This window comes from Nycticebus coucang, chromosome 12 (assembly GCF_027406575.1).
Source record: "Nycticebus coucang isolate mNycCou1 chromosome 12, mNycCou1.pri, whole genome shotgun sequence".
Taxonomy (NCBI): domain Eukaryota; kingdom Metazoa; phylum Chordata; class Mammalia; order Primates; family Lorisidae; genus Nycticebus; species Nycticebus coucang.
The window spans coordinates 17,261,298-17,276,048 of record NC_069791.1 but is presented as its reverse complement, the minus strand read 5'-3'; the positions used below and the strand labels follow the sequence as shown (position 1 = coordinate 17,276,048).

The 14,751-nt window shown below is 46.6% G+C and overlaps 1 protein-coding gene across 1 annotated transcript; it reads right to left on the bottom strand.

Moving 5' to 3' along the window:
* Positions 1-201: 201 nt before the first annotated feature.
* Positions 202-5,311, bottom strand: FKBP11 (FKBP prolyl isomerase 11). The gene is made up of 6 exons (XM_053554622.1): positions 4,056-5,311; positions 3,805-3,870; positions 3,324-3,411; positions 2,996-3,029; positions 2,552-2,622; positions 202-443 (listed from the first exon to the last, which is right to left on the bottom strand). Exons 1-6 carry the CDS (start codon positions 4,176-4,178, stop codon positions 226-228), a joined length of 600 nt encoding a protein of 199 aa, XP_053410597.1. The 5' UTR covers positions 4,179-5,311; the 3' UTR covers positions 202-225.
* Between the last annotated feature and the right edge of the window lie 9,440 nt (positions 5,312-14,751).

Genomic DNA, 14,751 nt, shown 5'->3' with positions numbered 1-14,751 from the left:
GAGCCAAAACCCATTCCTTAAGGACCTAGAGATCCTGTGTAAAGCTTCAAGACCAGGACCTTGGAGTACGGACAGCAAGAGGAGGCCAGGGGAAAAGATGATCCAACCAGCCCCATGCCAGCCAAGATCCAACTCAGAATGCCTTTTTACCTCACTTACAAATGCAGGCTCAGAAAATATCAGGTGAAGAATGCAAAGAAATTTTGTTTTTTTAATTACCATTTATTATTTCTTTTTGCTCTTGTTTCGTTTTTCTTCCTTGAGCTTCTTTTTGGAGACTTTAGGTCTGTTAGCCTTTTTGTATAAGTGATACCCAATGAGGCCTAGGAGGGCTGGCACCATGGCCATGCCTACCACAGGCAAAATGCCCTTCACTAGCTTTTGCCAGTAGTTTGCTCTGTTCAGTGCAATCAGCTCCACATCATACTGCACCACTGCATCGGCTAGAGAGGCAGAGGGGAGTGAGCGTTAGAATCTTGGTACATTTTATCTAAGGCTCAGAGCCTTCATGAAACAGGTGGGCCACATCAAAGCCAACAACTATTGGGCTAGGTGGTGGCTCACACCTGTAATCCTAGCACTCTGGGAGGCCAACTGGGGAAGACTACTTGAGGTCAGGGGTTGGAGACCAGCCTCAGCAGAGCAAAACCCTATCTCTACTAAAAACAGAAAAACTAGCTGAGTAAGCATGGTAGCAGGTGTGGCGGGTGCCTATAGTCCCAGCTACTCAGGAGGCTGAGCTCCTTGCTTGAGCTCAGGAGCTACAGGTTGCTATAGGCTGAGGCCTCAGCACTTAAGCCTGGATGACAGAGTAAGACTATATCAAAAAAACCCAAGGGCTCAGCACCTTAGCCCAGCGGCTAGGGCACCAGCCACATACACCGGAGCTGGCAGGTTCGAATCCAGCGTGGGCCTGCCAAACAACTACAACCAAAAAATAGCCAGGCATTGTGGTGGATGCCTATAGTCCCGGCTACTTGGGAAGCTGAGGCAAGAGAATCGCTTAAGCTCAAGAATTGTAGGTTGCTGTGAGCTGTGGTGATGCCACGGTACTCTACCAAGGGCGACAAAGTGAGATTCTGTCTCAAAAAAAAAACAACAAACCCAACAACTATGAAGCCGGCAAAATTTTCTTTTTTTTTTTTTTTTAATTGAGAGTCTCACTTTGTCACCCTCGGTAGAGTACGGTGGTGTCATAGCTCAAAGCAACCTCAAACTCCTGGGCTTAAGTGATTCTCTTGCCTCAGCTTCCCTAGTAGCTGAGACTATAGGCACCCACCACAACGCTCTGCTGTTTTTTTTTTTTTTTGTTTTTGTTTTTATTTAGCAGGCCTGGGCTGGGTTTGAGCCCACCAGCAGTGGAGCATGTGCCTGGTACCCTAACCACTGAGCTACAGGCGCCCAGCTGAAGCCAGCAAGATTTAAACGTGAGGATGAATTTCCTTAGACAAAGGCAGAGGAGAATCACAGGCAGAGGCCAGTGATAGTGAACAACACGTGTGGCTCAGGTTCAGTGACAGGTCTTAGACAGCATAGAAAAACTCTCTGTGAATATGAAAGATGCAGGTTCTCCATTTATGAGTGAGAGAAATCTTAGTCTATACTAACTGTGCCCCATTTCCAAACAGCAACATGTATAGCATCTTTGCAGGGCTGAAATTAACTGTATTTAAACTAGACTTTTAAAAACTCCACCAACAAATGAGCATACTCAATATGATTAATAGAAAAGACAAGAGTTTCAACATCAGAGCTGGAGAGGAAGAAGGTTGTTGCTTAAGAAGTAAAGGGACAGGTGGAACAGGAGTAAGTGGGAAAAGAGATCCAAACAGAAGCAAGCAGAAGCAGCACCAGAAAGGGGGAAGTAGCAGGACTCCGGGTAAAGGAGATTCTCCATGGTCCTCCTACCTCCTTTCAGGTCTTCCTCTAAGCCAGAACTGGGATAAGAATTATAATCCTAATACTCTGTGTAGTACAACACATTTTAGCTAATAGAACATATGTTATAACCAAAGCTAGAGATATGTGTCTTGGGAAATCTGTTTAATCTCAGCCCTTTAAGAATAGGTATCAATAACAACATACAATGGCTTTTAAAGTTACGGGGTAGACTAGGATTTAAAAGTTGCTTTTTGTTTTGTTTTGAATAACTTGACTGTGATGATTTTACTATCTTTTCCCTGGTAGAGAGTGAAGGGAAGTGGGGCGTATGGGGAGAAACCATGCCAGCTGCACAGGTAGCACAGTGTAGAGTCATAGAAAAAAGGCAGGAAAGTATTCCAGAGTTCTGGGAAGTGTGGCACAGGCAGCAGATCCATGAGGCTCAAGCGGTATCTCTTCCCTAAAAAGTCACTGGCTGCCAAAAGTCAAGCCAGGTGGCCTTAATCCCTGTTGATCTGAGGAGGAAAACTGTCCCTGCAGAAGAAGGACCCAGCCGCTTGTTTCAGCAAACTTGGTATGGACTATCTCAAGCTCCAAAGTGTCTATATGCGGCTTGTAGCTCTTAGGGGCTAGGTATTTTGATGGCCTGGGGGAGGTGTAGTCAGATTACCTGGGATAGATGGTGGAAATCCCCGTTTTCCATAGGCCAAGTGAGAAGGAATGATTGCCCTTCGCTTCTCTCTAAAGGAAGGAATGTGACTCACAGCCAGAGGTAAGAAGGTGGGCTAGCAGCCTTAGTCCATCTGAAGCTCTACCAGCAAAACCCCCTGGATATTCATACCCAAAACATGAACTTTTCTACCTAAGCACCAAGCAAGTTGACCAGCAAAGGTGTCCATCTCCCCACATGCTTCAACTCCTCTAACAAAACCAATAGCCAGAGAGGCATAGAGGTGTTGGATGCCCTAAGGGGTCCCACTGACTTGGCCTGTCCAATGCAAAGTCAGGGTTCTATATCCCACATTCTCCTGGCTCTTGGAGGAGCAGGAATGGCAAAGAAAGCCTCTGCCCATGCAAGGGGAGTACCCAGGCCCATCCCTGCCCACATACTTACCCCACACACATGTCTAGAAGGCTCTGCTCCAGACCTTGAGGAAGAAGACACACAAAACTGGCGGCTACCCACATTCCCCCAGCCCCACAAAGAGATCAAAGGTTCCCTCCTGATCCTCAATTGAGCTTTTCCCAGCTTCTTAAATCTCTGGCTTCCAGTTGGGATATGAGACAAGAGGAATATTAGAAATAGGGTTTGAACATCAGGAGGTAGCTGGTAGAACCCTAGTGTCTTACTCATTCCAGGGGGGCATTTCCTGGGCCTCTTCAAGGTTGAAGAAGCTAAGGGCTTAAGTTGGGAAGAGGTGGAAGGAGAACAGGACACGTACCTGGGATCACCTGCTTTTGGCCAAGTTCTATAACCAGAGGGTCTCTGGTCAGGGAGGTATCAATAATGCGTCCATCTACCAAGCTGCCCTAGGAGGAGAGAGCATCAAGAGCGTACACCTAGTATCTCCCTCCCAGCAGTAGGGCAACACGCACCTGGCCCGCTGGGCGGCGGCAACCCCCTCACAGCTGCAATCTAGCGTTCCCGTTAGGGCAGAAAGGAACAGGAAGCCCCAAAGGGTTAGCACTTCTCGGAGATCTCTCCACCCTTCAGCTTCTCAGTGCCGGGTTTTACTGGCGGAAAAGCCAGGAGGGGAAAGACACAGGGAAGAGCAGTACCTCTCCCCCTGCCACGTGCCAGACGACCCCTAGGGCCCCGGGTTTCTGCCCCTGAACCGCTTGCCACGTGTCCGAGCCAAAGCTGACGTGTTGCAGAAGGGCGCCGCCCCCTCCCAGGCCCCGCCCCGCCCCCAGACCCCTCACCGTGTAGTGTATGTGAAGCGTGTCTCCCAAAGCAGCCGGCTGCGCACACGGTTCGGGGGGCTCCACCTACGATTGGACTACAGGGGTCACGGATGCTCCTCCAAAGATCCCGTTCTTGCCCCTGGGACCCAGCACCGCCCCCCAGCTCCGTTCTCGCACTTCCTCTCCTCCCCGCTCCCAGGCGTTTAGAGCCCGGTCTTCCTCTACAGGGCCCGGCCCGTGGGCGCTGGGGGCCGGGAATGTCTCCTCACCAGTGTCTCCACTTGGAGGGTCCGGATGGGACTTTCGGTTTCAAACCCAGCCTCCGCCCGGCACATAGCCCCACTGAGCAGCAGCAGCAGATGCAGCGGGAGTAGTGAGGGGCGCAGGGTCATGACTGGACGCGGCGCGGGGCACCAGGGCACCAAGGCAGGCTGCTCGGGTGGTGGCGGCTTGGACAGCGTTCCCTCTGCGCCCAGACTAGACTGGACGGGACGGGGCGGGTCGCGATGCGCGAGCTCCTCCTCCTGCTGCCCCGCCTCCACCGTGTCCCCACCTCCTAGAGGGAGGAGGCCTCTCTACCCTCTAAGACCGGGAGGTCGCAGATTCTGACACGTCCGTTAGCCCGTTCTGTCCCATAACGAGGGGTTGGGCCCAATAATAGTACCCATTTACGATTACCTACTATGTGCCAGACACTAGTCTCTAATCCTCAAAACCACCCTGAAAGGTAGGCATAATTGTTTCCATTTTACAGGTAAGGAAACAGGGTGCTCAGATTAAGTAAATTACCCAGGTGGGAACAGAAACTACCCGGAGTCCAGAGTACCCGCACTCTGCTCTTTCCTCGACTGTATTGTCTCCTCTTTTCTTGCCAATGCCTGGCTGGCCCACCAACCCGGGCAGTTGTCAAAGGTGGCATCTCTCACTACCCCTTCAGCTTGAATTTCTGGAGTATATTTAAAAGAAGGCTGGAAGCTGTCCTGTCCCCCATCCCTAGGAATGCCAACTGAAAGGAGCAAAGGGCTATTTTCAAGAATGGGGTGAATCCCTGATCTTTTCTTGTGCTACTATTTCCTCTCGCCCTTCCTTAACAATATTCTCAAAAGGGCAGCACATACAAACCTTTTGTGTGAAGACTTCCGTTTTTTAAAAGGTGTGGGTTTTTGTTTTTGAGACAGTCTCACTATGTCGCCCTGGGTAGAGTGCTGTGGCGTCACACCTCACAGCAACCTCAAACTCTTGGATTTAAGCGATTCTCTGGCCTCAGCCTCCCAAGTAACTGGGACTACAGGCACCCGCCACAAGGCCCGGCTATTTTTGGTTCTAGTTCTCATTGTTTGGCAGGCCCAGGCTGGGTTCGAACCTGCCAGCTCTGGTGTATGTGGCTGGCGCGCTAGCTGCTGAGCTACAGGCGCCAAGCAAATTTTTAAAAAGGTTTTAAGATTATTCAGGTGATCCTGCCAGTTTCCTGCATGATTTAAACCCTCACTGACCACTCAGGCCTTTAGTGCCTGGATTCTGCTCCCTCAAAAGTTATCAGCAAGCTAATAATAAATGCATAGAGAAATTAAAAAAAAAAGTTATCAGCAAGTTCTAATTTCTTGGGTCAGTTGTTGGTCCCGTGTCCTCTTTAGCATCACAGTGGTATTTCATGCCATCAAACTCTGATTACCCTCCCTGCTCTAAACACAACAGTCTACTGCGTATCTCCACCTGGGTATTTGGCCAGAACCTCAAACTCAATACATCCAATACTTTCTTCTCCTTCAATCCCATCTGCAACAACCCAGCCCTCCTCCCAATCTTCTCTTCCTGTTAGTGGGTCTATTGTTAGCATTCTCTTTAATTCTTCTCTCAATTCCCACATCCAGACAGTCTTTGGATTCTCCACCCAGGGTCTCTCCAGCTCTCCCTTTCCATTCCCATGGTTACCACCCTAATTAAGCTCATATTATTGTCTTTCGGATTGTTTAACCACCCCCCTATAAAAAGGCTCCCTCAACAGGAGGGGATTTCTGGGGGTGACAGAATGTTTTCTACTTTGAGAGGGATGTGGGTTACATGGGTACATGCATTTGTCAGAACTTATAAAACTGCATGCTTAGGATGGGTGCATTTTACTGTATACAAATTATCTTGAATTTTTTTAAAAGGAAAAAAAAAACCCTCACAAAACTATATTTCTAAGTCTCCCCTTAAAACTAGACATGGCCATTTGAGTTCTGGCCAATAAGACATAAACAGAAGTGTTGTAAGTATTGACTTAGACTTCCAGCAAGGCTCTTTAAAAGGATTTAACTGGTGGCGCCTTAGCTCAGTGGGTAGGGCACCAGCCACATACACCAAGGCTGACGGTTTCGAACCCAGCCCAGGCCAGCTAAAACAACGATGACAACTACAACAACAAATATAGTCGGGCGCTGTGGTGGGCGCCTGTAGTCCCAGCTACTTGGGAGGCTGAGGAAAGAGAATTGCTTAAGCCCAAGAGTTTGAGGTTGCTGTGAGCTGTGACGCCATAGCACTCTACCAAGGGCAATATAGTGAGACTCTGTCTCAAAAATAAATAAATAAAATAAAAGGATTTAACTTAGCTAGGAAGTGTGTCTTGGTGTACTCTGCTACCTCCTCCCAATCATCTTTCCTTCTTTCTACCACCTGGATGTAGATAAAATGAATTGAGCTCAGCAGCCGTAATAGACCGTGAGGTGACCATGAAGATGGAAGCTGGAGCTATGTTCTAGGTGAAACAGAAAGACGGGAGCCTACATTCTTTTTTTTTTTTTTTTTTTGAGATAGAGCCTCATTATGTCGCCCTCAGTAGAGTGCCATGGTGTCATAGCTCACAGCAACCTCAAACTCCTGAGCTTAAGCAATTCTCTTGCTTCACAGCCTCCCAAGTAGCTGGGACTACAGGCGCCCACCACAATGCCCAGCTATTTTCTTGTTGCAGTTGTCATCGTTGTTTAGCTAGCCCAGGCTGGGCTCAAACCTGCCAGCCCTGATGCATGTGGCTGGCGCCATAACCTCTGTGCTACAGGCGCCAAGCCAAGAAGCCTACGTTCTTTATAACTGGAGAACCCCTATAGCAGGCCTGGATTGCCTACTGCCAGACACCTTTTAACTGAGGTAGAAATAAACTTCTTTTTCTTTTCTTTTTTTTCTAATAAGTCAATACACTGAGACAAGAAATAAACTTATTTTTTTTAAGTAATAAAGCCCTCAACCCCAGTGTCTCCTTAGACTATTCTGTACATTACTACTATCTACAGTTTCATTCACATCAACTGCCCAGTATGAAGTCTGCTAGGGGGTCACATTCCTAAAATGAGTAAAATTCCGACTCCTTGAAATACCAGTTAGAAGTTTTTGTCATCCAGCTCTAATCTATTCTTCCAAACTTGGCTTTTACTCCCTTAAATGGAAAGCCTTTTAGAGACAGGAACCTGTTTCTCTTTCCTATATTCCTATATCCTTATTGCCAGTATGGTGTCTGACACATACTTGCTAAATGTTTATTGATTGAACCAAATCCCTTTCGTACTCATGGACTGTGGTCTAGCATCAGATAAATCTACCACTCATGTTTCCAGCTCTGTGCACAAATTCATGCTCTTCCTTCACCAGTGAAGCTTCCTCCGGGCTAAGCTCAAATATCACCTCCTCTGTGAAGTCCTCATTCTCTTGGCTGGAAGAGACTTCCTCTATTTCTGAACTTCAGGCATAGAACACTTGGGGACAACATATTTTGCCTTGTGTTATAGTTATTTATGTATGTTCCAGTCCTTCCCCAAAAAGCTAGCTCACTGATGGCAAGGACAAGGTTGTCATCGTGTCTGCAGCTGCCAAGATACTAGCTACACAATACCCTATAAATAACAGATTTAGGACAAATATGGTTTTCTTTTGTTTTGTCTTATTTTGAAACAGGCTCTTGCTCTGTTGCCTTGGCTAAAGTGCAATGGCATCATCACAGCTCACTGCAACCTTACACTCCTGGACTCAAGCCATCCTCCTGGCTCAGCCTCCCAAGTAGCTGAGGCTATAGGCACATGGCACTATGCCTAGCTAATTATGTGTTTTTGTAAGGCCAAGATCTCAGACTGGTCTTGAACTCCTGGTTTCAGGCAATCCTCCCACCTCAGACTCCCAAAGAGCTAGGATTACAGGTTTAAGCCACTGCACCCAGCCAACAAAAATGTTTTATTTTTATTATTATACTATGAAATAAAAGAAATCATTAAAAAAATCTAACTATACTAATATGGAATATCTCTAAGATAAAAGTCTAAACCCTTAAGTAAAAAAAACAAGTAGCAGAATAATAATAATAATAGATATGAACCCAATTATATTTTTTACCCCCAGTTTAGGTACATATTTTTAGAAAAGGAAATGGAAGGATGTACACCAAATAGCTGAGGATGGTTATGTTTGGGGATGGGAATGAAGAGTAGAGGGTAACAAGTTCCACATGCTGCTCTGTGTAGTTATGTATTATTTGCATTTTTTATAAAAACTACTTTGGTTACAAAAATAATTTTTTAAATTAAATATTAAATGAATGAACAATATATACAGCAATACAAGGGAATGTATGGGCAGTGTTTAATGAGTTGTGCTAACAATGCAAGGAGCAGGGGATATGGTAGTGAGGGGGCAGATAAAAAGTCCTTCTGGGTAGAAAGGGCATAGGCAATTCAGTGGAGGCAAAAACCTGAGCTAGATCTTGTAGTGAGATTTTTAAACAAATGAGAAAGCGGGTCAAGGCAGAGTGTGAGGTGTTTGGGAAAAATGAATGGACCAGTTTGGCTAAAGTTGGGATTTGGTCAGGAGGAGAGGTGATGGGAGAGGGAATTAAGGGCTGATGGTGGAGAGCCCTGAATGTCACACTAATGTAGTGGATAGACACTGAAAGTTTCTGAGCAAAGGGGTTACAGCACATACTGCATTGATGCATCAGCTGACTGAAATGGTGTCATGAAGGTGGAAGGCTATTATCTCCCATATGGGAGAGGGTATTAGTAGGTATAGAAAGGACAAAACTATTTAAGACAATATCCACCTGCAGGGGGCAGCACAAGCCCACCTGGACCCAGGAAGGACTAGGGAAGGAATCTTTTCCTTAGGTCAAGTAGGAAGAATCCTGAAGGACCAAGAAAGGTGAGAGAGACGGCCTGGGAAAGGTAGGGGAACTGGCCCAACCTTGGCTGGAGGCACAACTTAATCAGAGAACCACACCTAGAAAAGCCCCCACCCTCAAAAGTATCTCTCTTGGTTTGCAGGGAGAAACTCTACCAGTAGAGCACTACTTCCAAGACTCATGGGGCACTCACTTTGCCCAACTTTGTTAAGGATGTTTACCCCTTCATCCGGTCATTCATCAAGGTTGCATGCCTCTTAGGTGCCAGATAGTCAGCAGGATGTTACTTTTTTAAAGTTTTTAAGTATGCTTATAATTGGTTATTAATAAATAAAAAATTATGAGTCAGCACATTCAAACCTGGATTCAAAATGTGATATCATATTTTCAAGGGGATGCATACCCCCACTGATGAGATGTTTTCTGTTAGGTACACTCATTTGGGAATGAAGCTATTATCTAATTCCTCTGCTCTTCCCCTATGGCTGTGCTAACCAGAAATTATAAGCCCATTAATGCAAGATCTGGCAAAGGCAGAAACAGAGATTCTCCATCTCCTAAAGCCACGAGCATTCCCATCTTTAGTATATTCAGAACTCACAAAGAATCCTGGTGGTTCAGAGTCTCAAGCTAAGCCCTCCTACCCTTAAAAGTCCTGTACTCAATTCTGTCCTGGTAGGGTTCTCAACAATGAATGGAATGAAGGGGAGGAAGTAGAAGGTGGATAGGAGGCATGTGGCAGGTAGAAAAAGCTCATTTTCAAACATCCTGCCTGGCCTGGACTACCACGCAGCTTCTCAACTGTGCCTGGCTGGTGAGGAAGGGTATATAGGTAGAACCAGTCAGCCCTGGGTACAAAAAGCCATGGTTTTGGTTTAAATGACCTCCCTAGAACCCAAATACTCTCTTCTGCAACTCATGGCAAATATGATACACATAGACACTCACCTTCAATTGATTTTTTTTTTTTTTTGAGACACAGTCTTATTTTGTCACCCTCGGTAGAGTGCAATGGTGTCTTAGCTCACAGCAACCTCCAAATCTTCGGTTCAAGTGATTCTCTTGCCTCAGCCTCTTGAGTGGCTGGGCCTACAGGCACCCACCACAATGCCCAGCTATTTTTAGAGACGGGATCTTGCTCTTGCTCAGGCTGGTCTCGAACTTGTAAGCTCAGGGCAATCCACCCGCCTCGGCCTCCCAGAGTACTAGGATTACAGGCGTGAGCCACCACGCCCAGCATCCCCCCTTTTGAGACAGAGTCTCATTTTGTCACCCTTGGTAGAGTGCCATGGTTTCATAGCTCACAGCAACGTCAAACTTTTGGGCTCAAGAAATCCTCTTACCTCAGCCTCGCAAGTAGCCGGGAATATAACATCTGACTAGTTTTTTGGGAGATGGGGTCTCGCTCTTGCTCAGGCTGGTCTCAAATTCATGAGCTCAAGCAATCTACTCGCTTCAGCCACCCAGAGTGCTAGGATTACAGGAGTGAGCCACCATGCCCGGCCTCACCTTCAAGTCTTGGTGAACAGTCCTATAACCCACATTTCTCTCTTCCAGACTTCTAATCACTGCTTTCAGTATGGCTCTGCCCCCTTTATTTACCCTATTCTCAAAGATCCCATTTCCTCCGTTCCAATCCTCTTCCCTTTTCTCAGGAACTCAGGGTCATTCTTACCCATCCCAGCAACCAGGGTCAGGAAACCCAATTAGAAAGAAAAACTGCAAAGGAAGGAAGGCATCTGGGTCCTATCACTCCCCAGTGACCAGCATACTCCAGTTACTGGGTTAGAAAGTGAGAGAAATAGACTCTGGCCTTCCTACCTCCTTCAGAACTAGAAAAGCAGCTGTTCTTAGTATTATAACTGCATGCCCAAAGACACTGCTCCCTGCACTAAGCAGCAGTAAAGCAAGGGGTATCCCACTCAATGTTCTCCCCCAATTCTCACTAGTCCACATGGTATGCTAAAGACACGCCAAAGAATTCCAGAGCATCCCAGAACTGAATCACCAGGTCTCTCCCTGAGTACAGTGGTTTGACCTACTTTTAACACAAGCCTAAAAAATACAGAAGGTATGAAATACATACTTGTCAAGTTTCTGTTCTAACCAATCTAGGCACTTGAACTGGAAGTGGTCCATGCAGTGAATCCCCAGAGCCTTCAGACCTTAATACCCCTCAAATCTGAGAAACTCACACATAACTCACATTTATTCTCTGTCACTGCCCCTATATTCTGGAATGAAGGAGACATTTTTGCCCTCCACCCTACCTCAACAATCCAAGCCCTTCCACCGGCTTTCCTTCAGGTTGTTTTTTTTGCCCAGATAATCCTGAAGTGGACCTTGGGTCCACCAACCCATGAATGATGAGCTATTTGTATTCAGGAAGATGAGGTTGCTGTTTGTTGCAGGAGTTAAGTGTTAAGCATTCATCTCCTAGGTCGAGTTTCTTCCTCATCTCATGACCCCCCAAAAGCTGAAAGGTTTAAGCAGCTGCCACAAGGAGAGAGAGTTCACTCCTTTCTAGAATCCTAAACTGAATACTAAGGGACAGAAAGGAATAAGTCATCCTCTCTCCCAAGTTGTTAAGGGGTCAAGTCTCCCACTGGCCTACCATTTAAAGCTAAAGTCCTCTCCACTATCATTCATATAAATAAAGCACTTGGGAAAGGTGCTCTTTTTAATGTGTTGTTACATTTTGTTTGAGACACAGTTTTACTCTGCTACCCCAGCTAGAGTGAAGTAGTGTCATCATAAGATATTCTTAACCTATCAGCAATCTGTCACCAAGCAGAAATTTGGAACAGACTATGAGGAGATAAGTGATACCTGATTTTAAGGGATAAATGTTTGAAGTTAATGGAGTTGATAATAGTAGTACTATGAGGGTTACACAGGGGCAAAAGCACTGTCCTTGAAGGTGATAGATTGTTAATAATGGGAAAGGAGCTGAAAAAGAAAATTGGCAGGGGAGGCAGCAGAGAGGAAACTGAATACAAATTATACACTTCACAGTGAGACTTGGGGCTCTCAAACTTATTATACACCTAAATCCTGTCCCCTTCCGACTAATGCAAGTTGGGAAGATGTCTGTCTTCAAAGGTTAAGACAGTGGTAAGACTGAGAAAGGCCTGCCAGGCTCACCCAAACCTCACCCACTCCCCAAGGGTAACATCATCCTTTTCTTTGCTTGGAGTCAGACAATAGTATCAGGAGAAGAACACACTAGTGGTGGGAGTAGGACAAGAGGACAGAGGCTTTATGGAAAGGTCTATTCCCCAAGACATTTATGGAATCTATGGATGAGGCCTGGCATCCTGACAATGGGAAACCATATGTGTGAAGTAGAGTTGATGCAGGGTCATCAGTTGTAAGAAGGATAAAGTTCATTACACTGCCCAGATATTGACCTTTCATGCTAATGCACTGCCAAAGTCCAGAGATTGGTGAGGAGACTCCAATCTATAGATGAAGGGACACCGTTTAAACTAGTTCATAGCACCTGATGTGCAGGGCTAGGGAGAGTCAAGTGTGGATGCAGTGTGGGGCAGTCTAAGTTGAGGGCGCTCCAGCCACTGAAGTCCCTAAGTCTATCAAAAGGTGACAAATACGTTAAGTTCAGGGCTAAACCCTTAAGAACCAGAGGAGCAAAGACAAAACCCTCACACTCTGGTGCCCAATTCATTTGGGTTTCTCCCAGGGTATGATAGGAAGAATTAAGCATCATGGAGATGGACTTAAGTTCTTCCATACCCTCACTATCCACCAAACAAGTGTACCCTTTATTACTCTGCTGAGAGAAGGGGAAGTCTGGAGAGAGGGAACAGAAACAGAACTATCCTCAGGGTTAAACCACTGTCCCATGGCTCCTGCACATTAAGGATGAAGGTCTGCTCCAAAGCTGCATAAAACAAGTTTAATTTCCAACCAGGGTCACAGTCATTGCGTTATCCCACATTTGAGCAAGGATAGAGAAGGTAAGTTATTAAACATATACAGTCTACATTCCAGAGGAGGAAAAAAGAAGAGAAAAACCAGTTCAGAACTGCAGTTACCACTATAACACCACAAACAAACTTTGGGGGTGGGGGGAGAGGGAGTCCCCAGGAAAAAGAAAGCTGGAACCAGGAAAAGCATAAAATTAAACTTACCAGAAGACAGGGAATGAGCAGAAATGGAATGAAACACCCAATCCCAAAAGAGCTGTTAAGTAAATGGGAATGTAGAAAGGACCACCCCTGCCAACCGCCTAGCAGTCAGGGATACCACCAAGATCACTTAATGCCCCCTGCTGGCCAAATCTGGAGCGGCACCGAGGATACCTCAAAGGCTGCTTCCTAACACCCTCAACTCCAAATTGATCCCTGGAGTCCCACCCCCCAAAAGGTAGGGGTTTAGGGCTGAAATAAGGAAAACTCATTTGGGATTGGCATCTAACTAGGGAGGGTCAAAGAGGAAGTAAGGCAGGAGAAGAGGCAAAGTCCTCACCAAGCACAAAGATACAGAGTGGAGCATCTTAAGTAGGGAAAAAATAAGGAAAAGACAAACACGTGAATGAACTGAGAAGGCAAAGGAAAGAGCTCAGGGAAGGAGAGACAATGGGGTAGGACAAAAAAAAAAAAAGTCTTGAGGAAAAAGAGCAAAGAAAGTGGAGGAAAGCATTTGTGGGGTCAGGGGAGTAAATACATTTTTAAATGAAATAGAACCGCCAACTCCCCCAAGCCCACAGACACCAAAACACACACACACACACACACACACACAGACACACAGATACACAGACAGGCCTAGAGAGGAAGATACCTGCACACACCCACTGGTCTTAGGTAACATATCACTAAGTAACTGGCACTGAGGGAGATACCCCTGGAACCTCTTTCACAGTTCAATCTGGGATGGGGTAAAGGGTATTGACCTGCCTGCTTGCTGTAGACAAAGGAAGCAGCAAGCCTGGACCCAAAGAGTGGGGCTTGGGACACCCCATCTGGGAAGGGGTCCTTTAACCATGCTGTGGGGGTCCCTGTGCCCAACCTTAGCAGAAAAGTTATAGGCAGCTGTCTTGGAGCTCAGGGCGCAGCCTGCACACACAGGAGCCCACAGAACAGTCACGGCTTCACAGAAACCGCAGAAGTCAGGACCCAGGCCAGGACCTCAGGGACAAGCACCTCCTGCAAACACAGACACAGTAGCAGCAACTTCTGAACAACTACATAATAACACTGGGAGGACCCTGAAGCCCACTGAATCCCTCAAGCACTGACAACCACTTCAGGGCTCTATTTCCTCCACTCCAACCCCTAGATGCATTTATGGCAAATGGGTGAGGAGAGAAAGGGAATGGAAGGGGAAGGGACAGCAAAGATGGTCTGAGGGCCTGGAAGTAACAGAAAATCTTCATACTTTAGCACATCTCGGGCTGGAAAATAAGAGATAGTTGGAGAACAGGGGGGTTGATAACTGAGGTCGGCTATGTCACCCCACTCCCCAGCTCCTCATTAGACCACCCAGTCAGCCCTGGTCAGGCCAGCAGGACTACTAGGGTGAGAAAACTTCTGACAAAGGATAGATGAAACACCTAGCCCCCAAGATCAGAAGATAAGGAAGGGTACAGGAAGGCACGAATGGACCTATTCCGTGCCTTACCTTCTAAAAACAAAATGAGGATGAATGAAAACCTGAGGCCTTCTCCTCCCTTTCCCCATGCCCTGGTAACCAAGCACATGCCATGGTCTTGCTATCCCCACCTCCTCCTCAAGCTCCTGAGGAACAGATCTAAGGATGGTGGGGGAGGATCAGATGAACACTCTGGGCTAAGAGTGAGTGGG

Excerpts from the sequence above, each read along its gene's own strand:
- FKBP11 (XM_053554622.1), bottom strand. The coding sequence starts at position 4,178 with ATGACCCTGCGCCCCTCACTACTCCCGCTGCATCTGCTGCTGCTGCTC. Across the intron at positions 3,412-3,804 it reads CGCTTCACATACACTACACG|GGCAGCTTGGTAGATGGACG; the intron begins GTGAGGGGTCTG and ends CTCTCCTCCTAG. Across the intron at positions 444-2,551 it reads ATTTCCACCATCTATCCCAG|CCGATGCAGTGGTGCAGTAT; the intron begins GTAATCTGACTA and ends CTGCCTCTCTAG.